General features: G+C 42.8%; 1 protein-coding gene across 7 annotated transcripts in view; it reads left to right on the forward strand.

The window, feature by feature from the left end:
• Window positions 1-15,587, forward strand: part of LOC123778861 (putative E3 ubiquitin-protein ligase HECTD4) — a 129,261-nt gene that overhangs the window by 68,232 nt on the left and 45,442 nt on the right. For 4 of the 7 annotated variants that reach the window (XM_045776507.2, XM_087857344.1, XM_087857338.1 and 1 more), the window contains 9 exons: window positions 136-210; window positions 1,232-1,313; window positions 2,429-2,631; window positions 3,243-3,378; window positions 4,161-4,343; window positions 4,808-4,972; window positions 5,364-5,533; window positions 6,483-6,598; window positions 13,727-13,830. In XM_045776507.2, the coding sequence (XP_045632463.2) occupies window positions 136-210; window positions 1,232-1,313; window positions 2,429-2,631; window positions 3,243-3,378; window positions 4,161-4,343; window positions 4,808-4,972; window positions 5,364-5,533; window positions 6,483-6,598; window positions 13,727-13,830 (1,234 nt within the window). The remainder of the gene's footprint in view (window positions 1-135; window positions 211-1,231; window positions 1,314-2,428; window positions 2,632-3,242; window positions 3,379-4,160; window positions 4,344-4,807; window positions 4,973-5,363; window positions 5,534-6,482; window positions 6,599-13,726; window positions 13,831-15,587) is intronic. The other 3 variants (XM_087857340.1, XM_087857341.1, XM_087857343.1) reach the window with 1 other exon arrangement.

The following is a 15,587-nucleotide window of genomic DNA, read 5'->3' on the forward strand; positions in this document are numbered from 1 at the left end:
GATTGTAATAGCCACATGCCATCAGGCACTGACCGTGTCCCAGGCACTGTGCTCAGTAAGCCCCTTACATACATCAACTGTCTCAGCCCTCTTGACAACCCTAAGAGGTAATCACTGTCATCCCTGTTGTTACAGTGGAGAAACTGAGGCAGAGCTGAACCACAGACGCAGGCCTCTGACCACAGAGCCCAAGCTCTTATCCACAACTCGGTACTGTCTCTTCAAACCCAACAGAGAGCGAAAGCCCTGTTGGAATGTATTGTTTGTGCTCAATGGAGAGTCTACAGTGTGATTTGGGCTTCGAGAAGGAATAATGCAATCTGGTTTTAGTCCTTGGCAGCCTTCAGCCATTGGTAAATTTAAGGATACCATTGACTGCGAGGTGGAGGGATAAGAGAAACTTTTTTAAAGCTTTAATTCATGGAAGTATGAATGGTATGATTGCCCAATAAGGAAGCAAAAATATACTTACTGTCCAAAGATTACAAACCCACGGGGCCCTGTTAGTGGGAGTGAGGACGACGGGAAGTCCTGCCACAGAACATGAGGGAACTTAGGACATGCGTGTATGTCTCAGGGGAAGACTTCTTTCTTCAAATAAATGATGTGATGATGGTGTCATCCTCATAATTGGTCCCCTGTCTGCCATCATGGCAACCGAAAGCCCTAATGGGCCACTAGCATAAACTAAGCGGGGTCAGGCAGGTCAGTGCTAGATGCAGAAATCACCAAGAAGCATCTGTGGGCATTGTGGAACTTCACAGTGCAAATTTGGTGACGGAGTTTTTGGAGAGCTGGGTTTAAGAGGAAGAGGAAGCTGAATTATCAGATGCAGTCATTCACACCAAGGCATCCAGCCCTCGCTGTTGTTAAAGTCCCCTCACTTTGGGATTTAGATCAATTACTGAGTGCCTCCCAGGTGCCCAGCCTGCCCTGTATTGTAGGCTCAGGTTCTCGATCTTGTTCAGCTTTTTAGTTTGTACGTCATTTTCATGTAGGCTTTAAATTATCGTTACAACTGTAAAAATCAGCTGGTGTTTGGTTCCTAAAAGTGCTATAATGAAGCAATAATAAATCATTTCCTTTTTTGAAAAATTGAATCTACTGTGGATTTTAAAATCCTGTTGTTGCATATGATGCTGGCCTGGCCAGTAGTAGGTTGCTTCACAGCCTGCAGCCCCACTTTGACCTTGCCTGTAAGATTGTCACCTCTCTCTGCTTTCCCTTGTAGTAGCTCAGAAGGACGGCCCTTCAGACTTGGTACTGGTGCCAACATGGAGAAAGTCGTGAAAATGGATCGAGACATGACCAAGGTAACCCTAATATGGAGACACCTGCTCTGATAAGAGCCATGATTGAGGGACGTTTACCATACTTTAGGTTTGCAGAGACATTTTTAAGAAAAAAAAAAGTTCCTACAAGGAGGCAGGGTGAGAAATTGAAGTCAGTGGCTTAAGAGAAGCCATTTTCAAGAGAACTAGTCAGAATCAATGGGCCATTAATGTTAAAATGTAAAAGAGAATTCTTGGTTTTGACCTTGAAGTTTTCTTTTAGCTCTGTTAAGAAAGTTTTGCAGCCTAATAATGCTTTAAAAGTGAGGGGTGCCTGAGGTGGCTCAGTTGGTTAAACATCTGACTCTTGATTTCAGCTCAGGTCCTATTTCAGGGTTGTGAGATCGAGCCCTGCATCTGGCTCCGCAGTAGGTGCAGAACATGCTTAAGATTCTGTCTCTCCCTCTCTGCCCCTCCCCACTCCACGCACATGTGGGCGCACTCTCTCTTTCTCTCTCTTAAAAAATAATACTTTAAAAGTGATTATATGTGAAAGATTAAAAAAACAATAGATAAAAAGAAATAAAGACACGTAGCCCATAAAAAATACAGAAATATGCCCATGTTTACAAATTACACAATAAGGAATAAAAATAGTAATGTATCATTTTTCACCTGTCAGACAAAGAAAATTGATAATAGCCATTATTGTCAAGGTCAGGGTAAACAGGCATTCTCAAGTGTCCAGAGACAGCCGTGCTCTTCACAGTTTTATTTATAAAAAACAAAATAGAAATTAAATGAAAATTTAAATTACATGCATACAGTGAAATACCATACAACCATAAAAAGATCCCGGTAGATCAGTATATACCAATATCAAAACACATGATAGTTTGATAAAAATTAAATAGAAAACCTGTGTGTGGTGTGAGCCATGATTATGTATGCCAGAATTTGCATGGAAACAAATCCAGAGGACTAACAATCACATGCGACTGGGTGGGAACATGGATGTTGATGGGAAATTAACTTTCTACATCTAGCATGCTAACATGTGAGTATTGAGAAGTGAGCCTGGGTTGCTTTGGTGGCGGGGAAGCGGGCTTTAGAAGTGAGGAAGCGGAGCATGGTGACGGTCTCCAACTTCCCTCCAGGGCGGCTGCTGTGAGGTGATCACAGAAGAGGCTGCAGCCGCTCTTCGGAAAGCAACCAAGTGGGCCCAGTCAGGCCTCATCGTGAGCGTCGGGCCACCTGTAGAGTCTGTCAACGCAGAGACTGTGAGTGGGCTGTCCACAGGTGACAAAAAGAAAACCGCCCAGACCTCCATTTGCCGAGAGAGGAACTCTGAGCTCGCCAGGTAGTCTTTCCCTGTCACACTTTTCTCAGACCTACTTTGTAACGGACTTGTTCTTAGGGCTTTAATTGTATATCATCCCCGTGACCTGCTGGAGATGCGGACTGAGGGCTTCAAATACCATCTGAGGTGCCGGCGGGTGAAGAGGGAGGCGCTCCTGGCCGAGGGGGCATCTGTAGCCAGAGGGTGGGCTTTGCTGAGGAAGGCCACTACCAGGAACACCAGCTACGGCTTTTTTGAGTGTTAGTGCACTCACGTCTTGCTGCCGTTACTTCTTCCAGCCCAGCGCAGCTGTACCCGTGAACTTCTCTGGGAGGCGATGGGAGGGATGAGTGTCGCGTGCAGGAGGCTTGCGGGCTGTTCTGTGTTTGCAGGCGTAGGTGTGGCGTAGCATCGTCCCTCGATCCTGAGGGCTTATGCGGTTCGGGTTTGAGGTCTGTTGTTTCAGAGGATCCTTCAGTTAATAGAAAGAGTAGGAGAGAAGTGATTTAATTTAGCTTCTCTTTTTCTTATATCATTAGAAAAATTTTCCATCTGATGATAACCCTAAAAGCCACTTCTCTGCATTCTTAACCATCACTGGGCATTGACACTTTCCCTGTTGACACTTGCAGGACTGACCCTGTCCGACCCTTCATCAGTGGGCACGTGGCGAACAGCATGGCCGCAGAAGTGATCGCCTTGCTTCATAGCTTGCTGATGGCACCCGAGTCAAATGCTGCTCAAATATGGACCACGACGGCAGAAAAGGTTAGCGCAGTGTCGCTGCTTAGCTGAAGACGCGAGGAGGAAGTTTGTGTTCTCCTGCCTAGCAAGGGTCGTACTCTAGTAAGAGAGATTTCCCGAATTGGCCAGATAGACTTGTTAGTGGTTTTCCCCCTCAAATTTGCTTTGGTTTAGTCGTTTCTCCTATATCTCCTGTCACTGCCAGTTCTGATTTTGCAGAAGACGGGACCGTGTTCTCAGGGAAGGAATGGCACTCCTTGTTTCTCCTTCTTGCTTCTGTTCAGTTGGTACCGACATTAGGGAATCATGCAGCCTTGGTTTTCTGGATTTGTGAAGTGTATTTACTACGTCCTAGGGAGGCCTCTGTGATACATACTCCGTGAGTGCTCTATCAGGAATTCATCATTACAAAGAGTAGTCAAGTTTCCTGAAAACTAGGGACCTGTAATCAATTCCTGTTTGCCCACAGTCGTTTTTCAAGTGAATGTCTTACGGGGTGTTGAGCTGTAGGCAGTAAGCTGTGACAGTTTTCCTTCAGGTAAATTTTTGTTCTAATTTAGGGGCTTCATTAACACGGTGTTTGATTCTCCCACATTCTGAGGTGGCGTGTTTCCAGCCCTGTCTAATCACATAAGGGGAATATGGCAAGATGTCAGTGGTCATACCTGAGGGTAATTTCATCCCTCCCGTAACCAGAGTTCCTTCAGTACACGGGAGCCAGCCACTGTTCTGGACACTTCGTCACTCTTAATATCGAAAATGACCAAAGCTTTAACTCCTATTACATGGCTGCTTCTTATATTTAGGTTCTGTCTCGTGCACTGATGTACATTCCACAGTTGGGGAAATATGCAGAGAGCATTCTGGAAAATGGCAGCAGTAGTGGCAGGAAACTCGCCAAACTTCAGAGAATCGCCCGCCAGGCCGTCGCCGCACTGTGTGCCCTTGGAGGCTTCAAAGAGACCATCAAGATAGGGTCTGAGGTTCAGGTAACCAGCCAGCATTTCCCAAGTCCCTGCTCTCCCCAAGTTACTGCATCCATTGATTAACTGATCATCTGTAAAAATGGTATCATCCACCCAGTTGGACGGAAATCCTTGTTCCTTCAAGCTAAATAAGGAATCTGAGAAACCATGAATTCTGATCCACACTGTGCTATAGATTATTCATATATTAGTACCGTATAATGTTAACTATAATACTTGCGTCCCATGGTGTCACTAATATTTTAGAGGTGGAAGTTTGAGTTACTGTCATATTGTGATCACCTTGACATAGGTTTTCGGACCTATTATATTAACTCCCATTCAGTGCTTGGTATCTGCATTGTAATAAACTACTCCTGTAATGCCTCTAATAGCAGCTGTGAATTCCCTTCCCTGCACCTGTCCCCTGAGAGATTTGCATACACAATCAGAGCTGGTCAGTGGTGCTAATCCGTCTTTATCTCTAGGTTTTAGGTAGAGGAATATCAGGAAGCGTCGGAGTAGTGGCTTCTATCAATGAACAGGAAGGTATAGCTACAGTCAGATTCCCACCCATAGACTGTAGAAAGACTTCGCAAGCGTCAGACACATTGACTATTCCATTGTCTAGACTTTGTGTTCCAAGATCGGAGGTAAGGTGATTTTTAAATGCATTATTAAATGTCACTACAAATGGTAACCATACTGTAATGAAAAATGAGCACACACACAGTACAGAGACACAAATACTTGGTTATCTTAAGTATTACTTGGGACGTATATTTGTCTATTGGGCATAATTGTTTAATAGTAACATTTGTGTGAAGATTTTCACCTAGATGACAAAACTCATTTCTTTGGTTAGGAATATTCCACAGGGTATTGTATTTTTAATTGTTTTGGTCTAGTTTGCAATTTTCTGTTTGGTGATTTTATTTTTTTGACTGAAATTTTGAGAATTAACTCCAGATAATAACACCCTCATTTCTTATAAACTAACTACTTGAATTTAACTTTTTGCCATGCCCCTCCCACCACCATCAGGCACTGCCTCTTCATAAACTGTCCATTACTGAGAAGGTAGTACAGGCAGTCCAGTCCATGTTGCTTCCTCAGGAGGGAAGTCTCTCTATTCATACCTCACTTCCTGCAACAGGAGATGGGTCAGCTCCTGTGATGGCAGTCGTTCGGCTCCTGGCTGAAATAAGAACAAGGTGAGCACCCTCCAGAGATCCCCTAATGTGCTGAGGTGGCGCAGGCCCTGGGGGGGGGGGGTTCCTTGCTGGGCCCCTCCACTCCCGGCTTAGTGGGTCTACAGTGTGAAGTTCATGCCAAGCTGAGAGCAGAACCGTTCTCTGTGCTATGTTTACTACATTTTTGTTACATTCCCCAATTTCTGCAAGTTTTTGTTGCATTGTGTAATTTCTGCAATTTAAAACAGTTAAGCTGTTCCCCTAAGAAAATAAGGAAGCAGTCAAAATGTGATCTATGGAGTATACACCAGGCTCCACTGCTGTGCTTTGGGAAAAGCACTTTGTTCTACCCCAGTGAATCTCTCTGCCACTTTACCTTGTTTAGATGGCTCGGACTATGTTAATATACATCTGATCCATCCCTTTCCAACTGATAAGGAGAAAAACTAGGGGATGCCCTCAAGTGTTGGTGTCGGCAGGAAAAGCAGCATTTTCTTGCAAATACATTTATTTACCACAGTAACAAGTTTCTCTTTTGGCAGTGGGACTTCTTAGAAAGTTCTAATATGTATTTTGAATTAGATGAGAGATCAGCATACAGATTTTCCAAGTGTCTGTGTTCGTCTCATTCCCAGAACACTAACATTGCCCAGGGAGCACAGTTTAGGCAATGTTTTTAAAAGATAATGCTGATTTCTTACCTGGCACTTTGTGTCTCCGCTTTGGTAGAGATGGCAACCGTTTTGCCCTCTTCTGCTTGTCCATACGGTGTCAGCCATTACTCTGGGGGAAAAGAGAAGTTACTTATGTTTCCAGACCAGTCCAGTTCAGGAAAAAAAGCAAGAGGAATGGGGAGTTTAAACCTTTTTGTAAATTAGGGGGGAAAATCGATTGAAATGCTTTTCATAGTTAACTTTTTAGAGAATGAACATTGATGACTTTGAAATATTATAAATCTTTTAACATTAAGAGCATGCCTGGTCATGGCCCAGCTTTTAGAAGACAGCTTGTTCTGTGAAGAATTCATACAACAGTGTCCAGCCGCTGTTGAAGTGCTCAACCTGGTGGCGCAGGAATGCAGTGCTGGTAAGTCGCGGTGGCTCTCCCTGCCGTCCTGGTCTACTGAGTGTCGTCAGCACATTTCCAGTTTGATGATGGAGTGCTGACGTGTGTACACACACCACACACGTGTGCACGTGTCCGGTAGCTGAGCTCTACAGACAGCACTTAGCACAACTTTTATCCCAGATCTAGAAATGTAAACAGCTTTCAATACAAAGTAGTAAATCAGCATTTTTCAGTTTAACTTGAGGACCATGCCAGCATGTTTTCTTTCTTCCACTGATATTAATTCATTGTATTTATTTCCCTGTTAGAACTATTTATGGGGCGCCTGGGTGGCACAGCGGTTGATCGTCTGCCTTCGGCTCAGGGCGTGATCCTGGCGTTCCGGGATCGAGTCCCACATCGGGCTCTTCCGCTGTGGGCCTGCTTCTTCCTCTCCCACTCCCCCTGCTTGTGTTCCCTCTCTCGCTGGCTGTCTCTCTCTGTCGAATAGATAAGTGGAATCTTTGGAAAAAAAAAAAAAAGAACTATTTATGAACCCTTAGGGCTACCGATACTTTCTAACTATTGCCATTAGCTACATTTGAATTCATAGTCAGGATTTTGCACTAACATCCATCTGTGTGTGTGTGTGTGTGTGTGTGTGTGTATGTGTGTATCTGTGTTCATAGAAAAGTTTAAACAAAAAATAGGGAGACTAGGATAAGGAATCCTCAGGTTCAACAGTTACCAACTCATGGTCAGTCCTATTTCATCTATATTGTACCCGCCTCCTGGATTGTTTTTAAGCAGATTCTTAGATATTATTTTACCCATAAATATTTTAGTATGTGTCTCTAAAAAAGAAGGACTCTTTAAAAAACCACCATACCATTATCGCATCTGAAAAATTAACAGTTCTTTAATATTATTAACTATCTAGTCCGTGTGCAACTTTCTAATTTTCTTATAAAGTCATACTTATATTTATTTGAATTGGGATCCAAATAAAATTCTTACATTGTAATTTCATTGCTGTCTTTTAATTTTCTTTTAAAATCTAGATTCTCCTCATTATGCTCTTTTTGCCTTGCAATTTTTTTTTTGAATGGTTTCCTATAGTGTGGATTTTGCTGATTGTATCTCTGTGGTGTCATTTTTGTGTCCCTCACAGATTTTCTGTAAATTGGTAGTTGGCCTGGGTGTTTTTTAAGTGAAAATTTATGCTTTGTCCCCAAGGATCTAACTGGACTCCAAAAGAAATTGTTCACAGATTAGCCTTCTTCAGTCTCTAGTGCCAGCATTTTTGTGAACTGTAAGGAATAAATTACTATCTTTGACTTCCTTATTGGTTTTAGCGTTATCCTTTGTGTGTGTGGGGGGGTGTCATTTTTATTATCCATATTATTTACTATTTCTCATGCCATTTGCTTTTTCAGTCACTCCCTAATCTCTCCTCTGTCCCTAAAATTTTGTTCTTTTTCACGTGGTACCAATTTCTGTTGGTTGGTCTTTGCTTTTCGTCTTCACTCTATATGTGTCTTACTCTTCAAATCTCCCTCCTCTTTTAGGTGTAGCACTGTGGAACCAGTGACTATTAATAAACCTCAGAGAGACCTGAGCATAGAGAATAAGAACAGAAGAAAAGGAATTTGCTAGGTTTCTCTGGGGAAACTGTGACTAAATGTTTGCCCATAATTCAGCTTTGTACTTGTGGTTGGGCCTTCGTTCCCTGCCTCTGCTTTTTCATGTTCTTGGCCTATGTTACATTGTAAGACATATATGACTGATTTTTAGCAAGCATGTACTTGATGAATTGATCGCTCGCTTTTTTTTTTTTTTAAGATTTTATTTATTATTTGAGAGAGAAAGAGAGAGCACAAGCTGGGGGCAGAGGGAGAGGGAGAAACAGATGCCCCCCAGAGCAAGGAGCCAGATGTGGGGCTTGACCCCAGGACCCGAGGATCATGACCTGAGCCGAAGGCAGACATTTAACTGTCTGAGGCCCCCAGGGGCCCTGATCACTCACTGTTTTATAGCACTCTATCCTTTTATACATTTTATCGAATAAGGAAGGTCTTAAACTGTGAAATTAACTTTCGTACTTAATGTACAAGCTAGGAATTGTAATTTGGAGCAGTGGCCTCAAATGGTTTTAGTAATAACCCACCTAACCCATTTTCCCTAATGGAAGAGAACTCTGTGGTCACAAAGAGTTGGGTAGAAATGTGTGGGAAGTGTTTATTAATTGCCACAAAAGAGAAGACCATGATCTTATACACATCAGTTTATACCCTAAAATAGTGTCTTATGTCAAGTTTAACAGTCCTTAATAACTCACTTATTAGGTTACCAGAAAGAGCTCTGAAGTTTAAAGTACATATCAAAAAGTTTACTGGCTTCTCAGTCTGCCAGCAACCAACCAGTCCTGCATCTGGGTTACTTTGTAACATTGTGGTGGATTCTTAGAGCCCACAAGAAAGTCCTAGGCTTAGAAGAAATGCTGTTTAATAAACGATTCAAGGTGATGGGTAGAAGAGAAACAGTTCTTTGATTTTTATTTTTGAATATATCAAGACTTTTTATTTCATGTATGAAAATGTGAAATTTACATGCAATAATATGCTTGATTTTCTAAAGTGAAAAAAAATTCAATTAATTTCTTCCATTATTTTACTTCCTCTGGGATGAATTAAGCAGAAGACTGGGCCATTATAATGTTGACTTACTCCTAGCTCAATTGTATAGCTTCTCTAATCCAGGGAAAAGAATACCTAATTCCATTTGGTCTAGGAAGATAGCACTACGCCAGAGAGTTTTTTCCCATGAAGAAATATTTCTGCAAAGTTTATTGGATCCCTTGGTTGAAACAGCATAGGAAACAAATTTTAATACTGAAGAAAAGACATGTAGAAACCAAAAAAAATTCCTAACTTTATGTTGTTAGGGAAGCCAGAACCTCTCTGGTCCAACTATTTTCTCTACTCCCTACTTTCTAAATATACACATTCCCTGAGCCGGGGGTTCTTCTCAGACTTCGAAAGTTCGGAAGAATCCCTCGGAAGGATGTTTAAAATGCTTTCCAAGCTCCACCCAAAAGTCAGAATCATTACTTGAAGGTGAGCCTGGGCAGTCGTGCTAGGAGAGGCCCAGACCTCACTTGATGGAACTGCTCTAAGCTTTACCAACCACTTCCTTTGCGTATCTGCCCTCCCCTCTGCTTTCCATGTCTTCTTCTATGGGTAGTCCTTCCCTGGCTAGCCAGGCCTCTTGGCCCCTTCTCTTAGGACCCCTAGCCTCAAGAATACCCCACATTTAAAACTAAAGTCATTATTTCCTCTGGAGTCAGCTCTCCTTTCCGACTTTCCTGTCGTAGGTCATGATACTCAGTCTATTTTGGGCTCTGAGATAGTTAAATATGACAGACACCTCCTTTCTATCCTTCCACATCCAATCGTTTGCCATGTTCTATTCTTCCTTTGAAATGCTCCTGAAATGTATCCCTTTCCTGCTCATTTCCACTACCAGCTTCATAAGTCAGGTGCTTTTTGTCTCTTGTCCAGACATCTACATTATACTCCCAAACTTTTCCTTTGTGTACCTTGTCTTTCCACATTGTCATCGTAGTTGGCTTCCTGAAGCCCTGCTTTGAATGGCCGTCAAGAGCGTGGAGCTGTCAACGAGATGCTGGCTTCCCTAAGCATAGTTACTGCTGTGGAGCTGTCATTTACAGACTGGAATGCGTTCACAGCCAGTCCTGGCCGTTACTTGTGGCTCTGGCCAGAGGACAGTCAGTTTTGCCTTTCCTGCATCGGAAGTATAGGAATGTTTTACTCTCACACTAGATTCTGTAAAATCTCCTCTTGTGTTAAGCCTACCTCACAGCAGATATACTTCACCTCTGCCAGATAGCCCCCATTATATCCCGTAAGAATTGCTTTTCCCTTATTCAATATAATTCCAGTCAGTCCCACTGAACTATCTCCTGACACTGGTTACTGCTTGATTGTAAGAACACTGTTGCACATGTTACTCACTGGACCATCCAGTATTCTGTGTATAAGTTCTCTTGGAACAAGTTTTTAATTTTAATAATAATTGCAAAGTGTTTCTCAAAGCTAGTTAGGCTCTTTATGACTAATTAATTTACATTTCTATACTGGACTCCAGTTTAGTTTCCTCTTTGATTTGTCCACTGGGAAGCACAGACCTGGGCTTGGGCCCCACCCCAGGTTAAAGAATGGACGGGGGCACACACTTCATGGCCTGACCTGGCTCCTGCCTCCACTTTGAGTCTGTTTTATCTTTCCCTTCTCTTTCCCTTCCCCTTCTAATCCATATCATTGGATTGTAATGGGTGTCTTGGTGTCTCTACGTGTGGTATAAGTCAATAAATTTCTCGCTATCCAAAACAAACTCTGCTTTACTTTTATTGGACTACATTTGATTTCTCCTAAGACCTTTTTTAAGATTCAGGTTTAATTCACATACCATAAAATTTACCATTTTAAAGCATATACTTCTTTGGGTTTTTAGTATATTCACAGAGTTATGCAGTCATCACCACTATATAGTTCCAGAATTTTTTCACCATCCCAAATAGAAACCCAATACCAATTAAACAATAACCCCCCCATTTTCCCTCCCCCAGCTCCTGGGAATCTCGAATCTACATTCTGTCTCTCTGGATTATGTATCCTGGGGATTTCCTACCAGTGAAATCCTACAATATTTGTCCTTTTTGTGTCTGTCGTCTTCCACTGAGCACCACGTCTTCAAGGTTCATCCATGTCGCAGCATGGGTCAGCTCTCCGTACATGTGACGGCTGAGTACCGTTCCATTGTGTGCATAGACTGCAGGTTGTTTATTGATGAATTTATGGATACTTGTTCGTGCTTTTTGGCAGTTACCACTAATGCTGCTGTAACGATGTATATCCATTACGTGGACCTATGTTTTCAGTTCTCTTGGGCGTATGGAGGAGTGGCGTGGCCGGGTCATACAGTAATCCTGTGTTGAACTTTTGAGAAACTGCTTGCTTTTGTGAGGAATTGTTTTCCACAGCAGCAGCACCATTTTACACTCCCACCAGCAGTGGATGGGGTCCTCACCAGCCCTGCTGGTGTCTGTCTTTTTGATTACAGTCATCCTAGTAGGTGTGAAGTGGTATCTCATTGTGGTTTTGATTTGTGTTTTCCTAATGACTAATGATGTTGAGCATCTTTTCATGTACTTATTGGCCATTTATCTTTTTCGGAGAAATGTCTATTTGAATCCCTTGCCTATTTTATTTTATTTTATTTTATTTTTTTAAGATTTTATTTATTTATTTGACAGAGAGAGACAGCCAGCGAGAGAGGGAACACAAGCAGGGGGAGTGGGAGAGGAAGAAGCAGGCTCCTTAGCAGAGGAGTCTGATGTGGGGCTTGATCCGAGAATGCTGGGATCACGCCCTGAGCCGAAGGCAGATGCTTAACGACTGCGCCACCCAGGTGCCCCTCCCTTGCCCATTTTAATTGGGTTGTCATTGTACTGTTAAATTATAAGAGTTCTGGGTGCCTGTGTGGCTCAGGCAGTTAGGCATCTGCCTTCGACTCAGGTCATGATCTCAGGGTCCTGGAATTGAGCCCTGTGTTGGGCTCCCTGCTCAGCAGGGAGTCTGTTTCTCCCTCTCCTTCTGCCCCTCCCCCCTGCTTGTCTGCACGCATGCTTGCTCTCAAATAAATAAAATCTTTTAAAAAAATTATAAGAGCTCTTTATTTTATTTTATTTTTTTTTAAAGATTTTATTTATTTATGTGACAGAGAGACAGCCAGCAAGAGAGGGAACACAGCAGGGGGAGTGGGAGAGGAAGAAGCAGGCTCATAGCGGAGGAGCCCGATGTGGGACTCGATCCCGGTACGCCGGGATCATGCCCTGAGCCGAAGGCAGACGCTTTAACGACTGCGCTACCCAGGCGCCCCAATTTTTTTTTAGGATTTTATTTATTTATTTATTTAGAGAGTTTGCACACGAGCGGGGGAGGGGCAGAAGGAGAGGGAAAGAGAGACTCAGTGCTCAGTATGGAGCCTGACACAGAGCCCAACCCCATGACCCTGAAATGATGACCTAAGCTGAAACCCAAGAGTCAGACGCTTAACCAACTGAGCCACTCAGACACCCCAATTATAAGAGTTCTTTATAATTGTAGCTATACTAGTCCCTGATCAGGTAGCACATAAATCTTTTCTCCCATTCTGTGGGTTGTGTTTTCATTTCCTCAGTAGTGTCCTTTGAAACACATTTTTCATTTTGGTAAGTCCAGTTTCTCTCTTTTTTCTTTTGTTACATATACTTTTGGTGTCATATCTAAGAAACCATGGCCTAATCCAAAATCATGAAAGTTTACAGCATTATTTTCTTCTAAGTGTAAAGTTTTTTTCAGGCCTTTGATCCATTTCAAGTTAATTTTTATGCCTTGATTGAGGTACTCCGAAGACCTCTCACTCTTGACTCTCCTAGACCATTTCTCAAATTGCCAAACCACCCGGAATTCCCTTCCTTCTTTGCTTATTGAAACCCCATCTTTTCCAAGATCTAACTCAAGCCTGTCTTTATGAAGCCTTTCCGGGTCCTGGAGTGAAGTGCTCACTCCCCTCTCTGTGCCAGTGTTTGTGCTTGGATCATATCGCAAACCGCAGCCTTGTCCCACACTCGCTCTCGGACGTGTAAATGCACGTGTGCATCTCCTCTGTCCTCCCAGGAGTGGAGCTTTGGCTCCTGTATCTTTGTCTTCTCCAGGATCTCGCACTGTGCCTTGCTCGCAGGAGATGTTAAAGAGATAGTAGATGTTTTAAAAATCAGTTTCAATGGTGAGAATAATAGCTTCCGTTTATTGAGTGCTCGCCCTGTGCTAGGGACTTAGCGAAAAGCTCCAGTTGTGTTACTTCGTCTCCTCTTCACGACCTTGTGAGGCACAGGTGCTGTTGTTACCCCATCTTGGAAGTGAGGTGGTAAATACCGAGGAAGCCGGGTTCTGGATCCGGCAGTGTAGTAGACAAAGATATCTCAGGCTCTTCCCTTTTGTGTAAGAATTTGAATCCTGTGTGAAACATTTTATTGCTTTGAAGAGTTGGAGTGCTCCGGGGGTGTGGGACTAATGTTCGCGTGTTGGGCGCGTTCCCCTCCAGGAGAGCGGCTGGCAGTTGTGGAAGTGCAGTGTGAACGGCTGCGGATGCTCTACCGGGACTGTGCTCGGCCGCCACCGCCACCGCTGCAGGCCGACCGGAGACAGGTGAGCCCATCTGCAGCGCACCCGCTAAGGAATGCCGGGGGGCTCCTGAGTGACCTTTTAGAATGAGCGTTTGCAAAGCCACTTGGAGATGCACACTCCGTGCTGACGCGCTATCGTCTCTGAAGGTCGGAGCACGTTGATTTGAGATTCTGAATAACGAGAGATCACAGCAAAGGAGCAGAACTCATTAATTTGTAAATCATTTCTTATGTTATCAATAACAGAAAAAAACTTGGACAATTTTAGATCTATAGTCCGTCTTATAATGATAAGTGTATACATAGAGACGAAGAGGTGATTAAAAAGCAAAAGTGGCAAAGTGTTCAGAATTGGTACCTCTGTGAATGTTCTTAGCAGCTTATTTGTAATAGCCAAGAAGTGGAAACAAACTAAATGCTTATCACCTGATGATGGATGCATAAAATTAATGCATGTCCCTGTAAAATGGAATGTTATTCAGCCTTAAAAAGTGACGAAGTAAAAAAAAAAAAAAAAGTGGCAAAGCAGTGATCCATGCCACAATATGGATAAACCCTGAAATTACACTAAGCGAAAGAAGCCAGTCACGGAAGACCACGTATTATGGGATGTCATTTATATGAAGTGTCCAGAACAGGCAGATCTAGAGACAGAAAGCAGATGGGTGGTTGCCAGGGCCTGCAGGGGTGCAGGGAATGAGGAGTGACTGCTAACAGGGAGGGGTTTAAGGGTGACAAAAACACTCTAAAATGTGATGGTGGTGATGGTTGCACAACTCAGCATATACTAAAAACCATTGAATTATACACTTTAAGTGGGCAAATTGTATGTTATGTAATTTGTATCTCAAAAAATTGGTGCATCTAGGTAAGACTGTACAAAAACTACCATTTTCTTAAAATTTTTCTATAGGTTTGAAACTATTTCAAAATTAAAAATATATAAAAGACAAAATGTCACCTGAAATCTCAGCATCTCCAGTTAGCATTGTCAGCGTATTAGCGTGATGGATCGCCTATACTTTTTCCATGACAACGGATCTCTGCTGTTCATACTGTTTGCAACTAGTTTTTCTGCCTCCCTAGATGATGAATGCCTTTTCATGTCAACCAGTAGAAACTTAGTAGTCCAGCCTATGCTTGTGCCTCAGTTTCCCCACTCAGGCTTTTCTTGTTGCCCATCTGCATCATCTCCAGTTTCTACCATAGCAGTGATCCGATGAAATTCCTCGGAGCTAATTGTTACACGCATCTTTTAGTCCTTTGGATAAAAACAAAATTGAGGGGTTAAAAAAATGTATGCTTTTATTGACAGAGAAGCATAAACTTTATGATTAGATTTATTAAAAATTATGAAAGTAAAAAAGATGAGGCAATTAATTAAAAAAAGGAAGTGTAATATTACTCCTTCTTGGCTTTGAGCTGAATAGTAAGTCACAGGAATATAAATTCTGACCACTGATGGGTCTGAAACTTGGTCTGTAATTACACAGCCAGGATGAGGGAGTGAGGGCCTGTGCCGCATGTGTGTAAGGAGAAGGAGAGCCGTAGGAATTAAAGCCTCATTTACCCTCACAGAAGTTAAGTGATGTCCTAAAGGGATATTTAAAAAGCCATTATAAGCATAGAAGAATAGAAGTGAGTATCAGAATGAAGAATAGAAGTGAGGGGCGCCTGGGTGGCACAGCGGTTAAAGCATCTGCCTTCGGCTCAGGGCGTGATCCCGGCGTTATGGGATCGAGCCCCACATCAGGCTCCTCCGCTATGAGCCTGTTTCTT

This window comes from Ursus americanus, chromosome 30 (genome assembly GCF_024610735.1).
Source record: "Ursus americanus isolate L20-20 chromosome 30, mUrsAme1.1.p, whole genome shotgun sequence".
NCBI lineage: Eukaryota > Metazoa > Chordata > Mammalia > Carnivora > Ursidae > Ursus > Ursus americanus.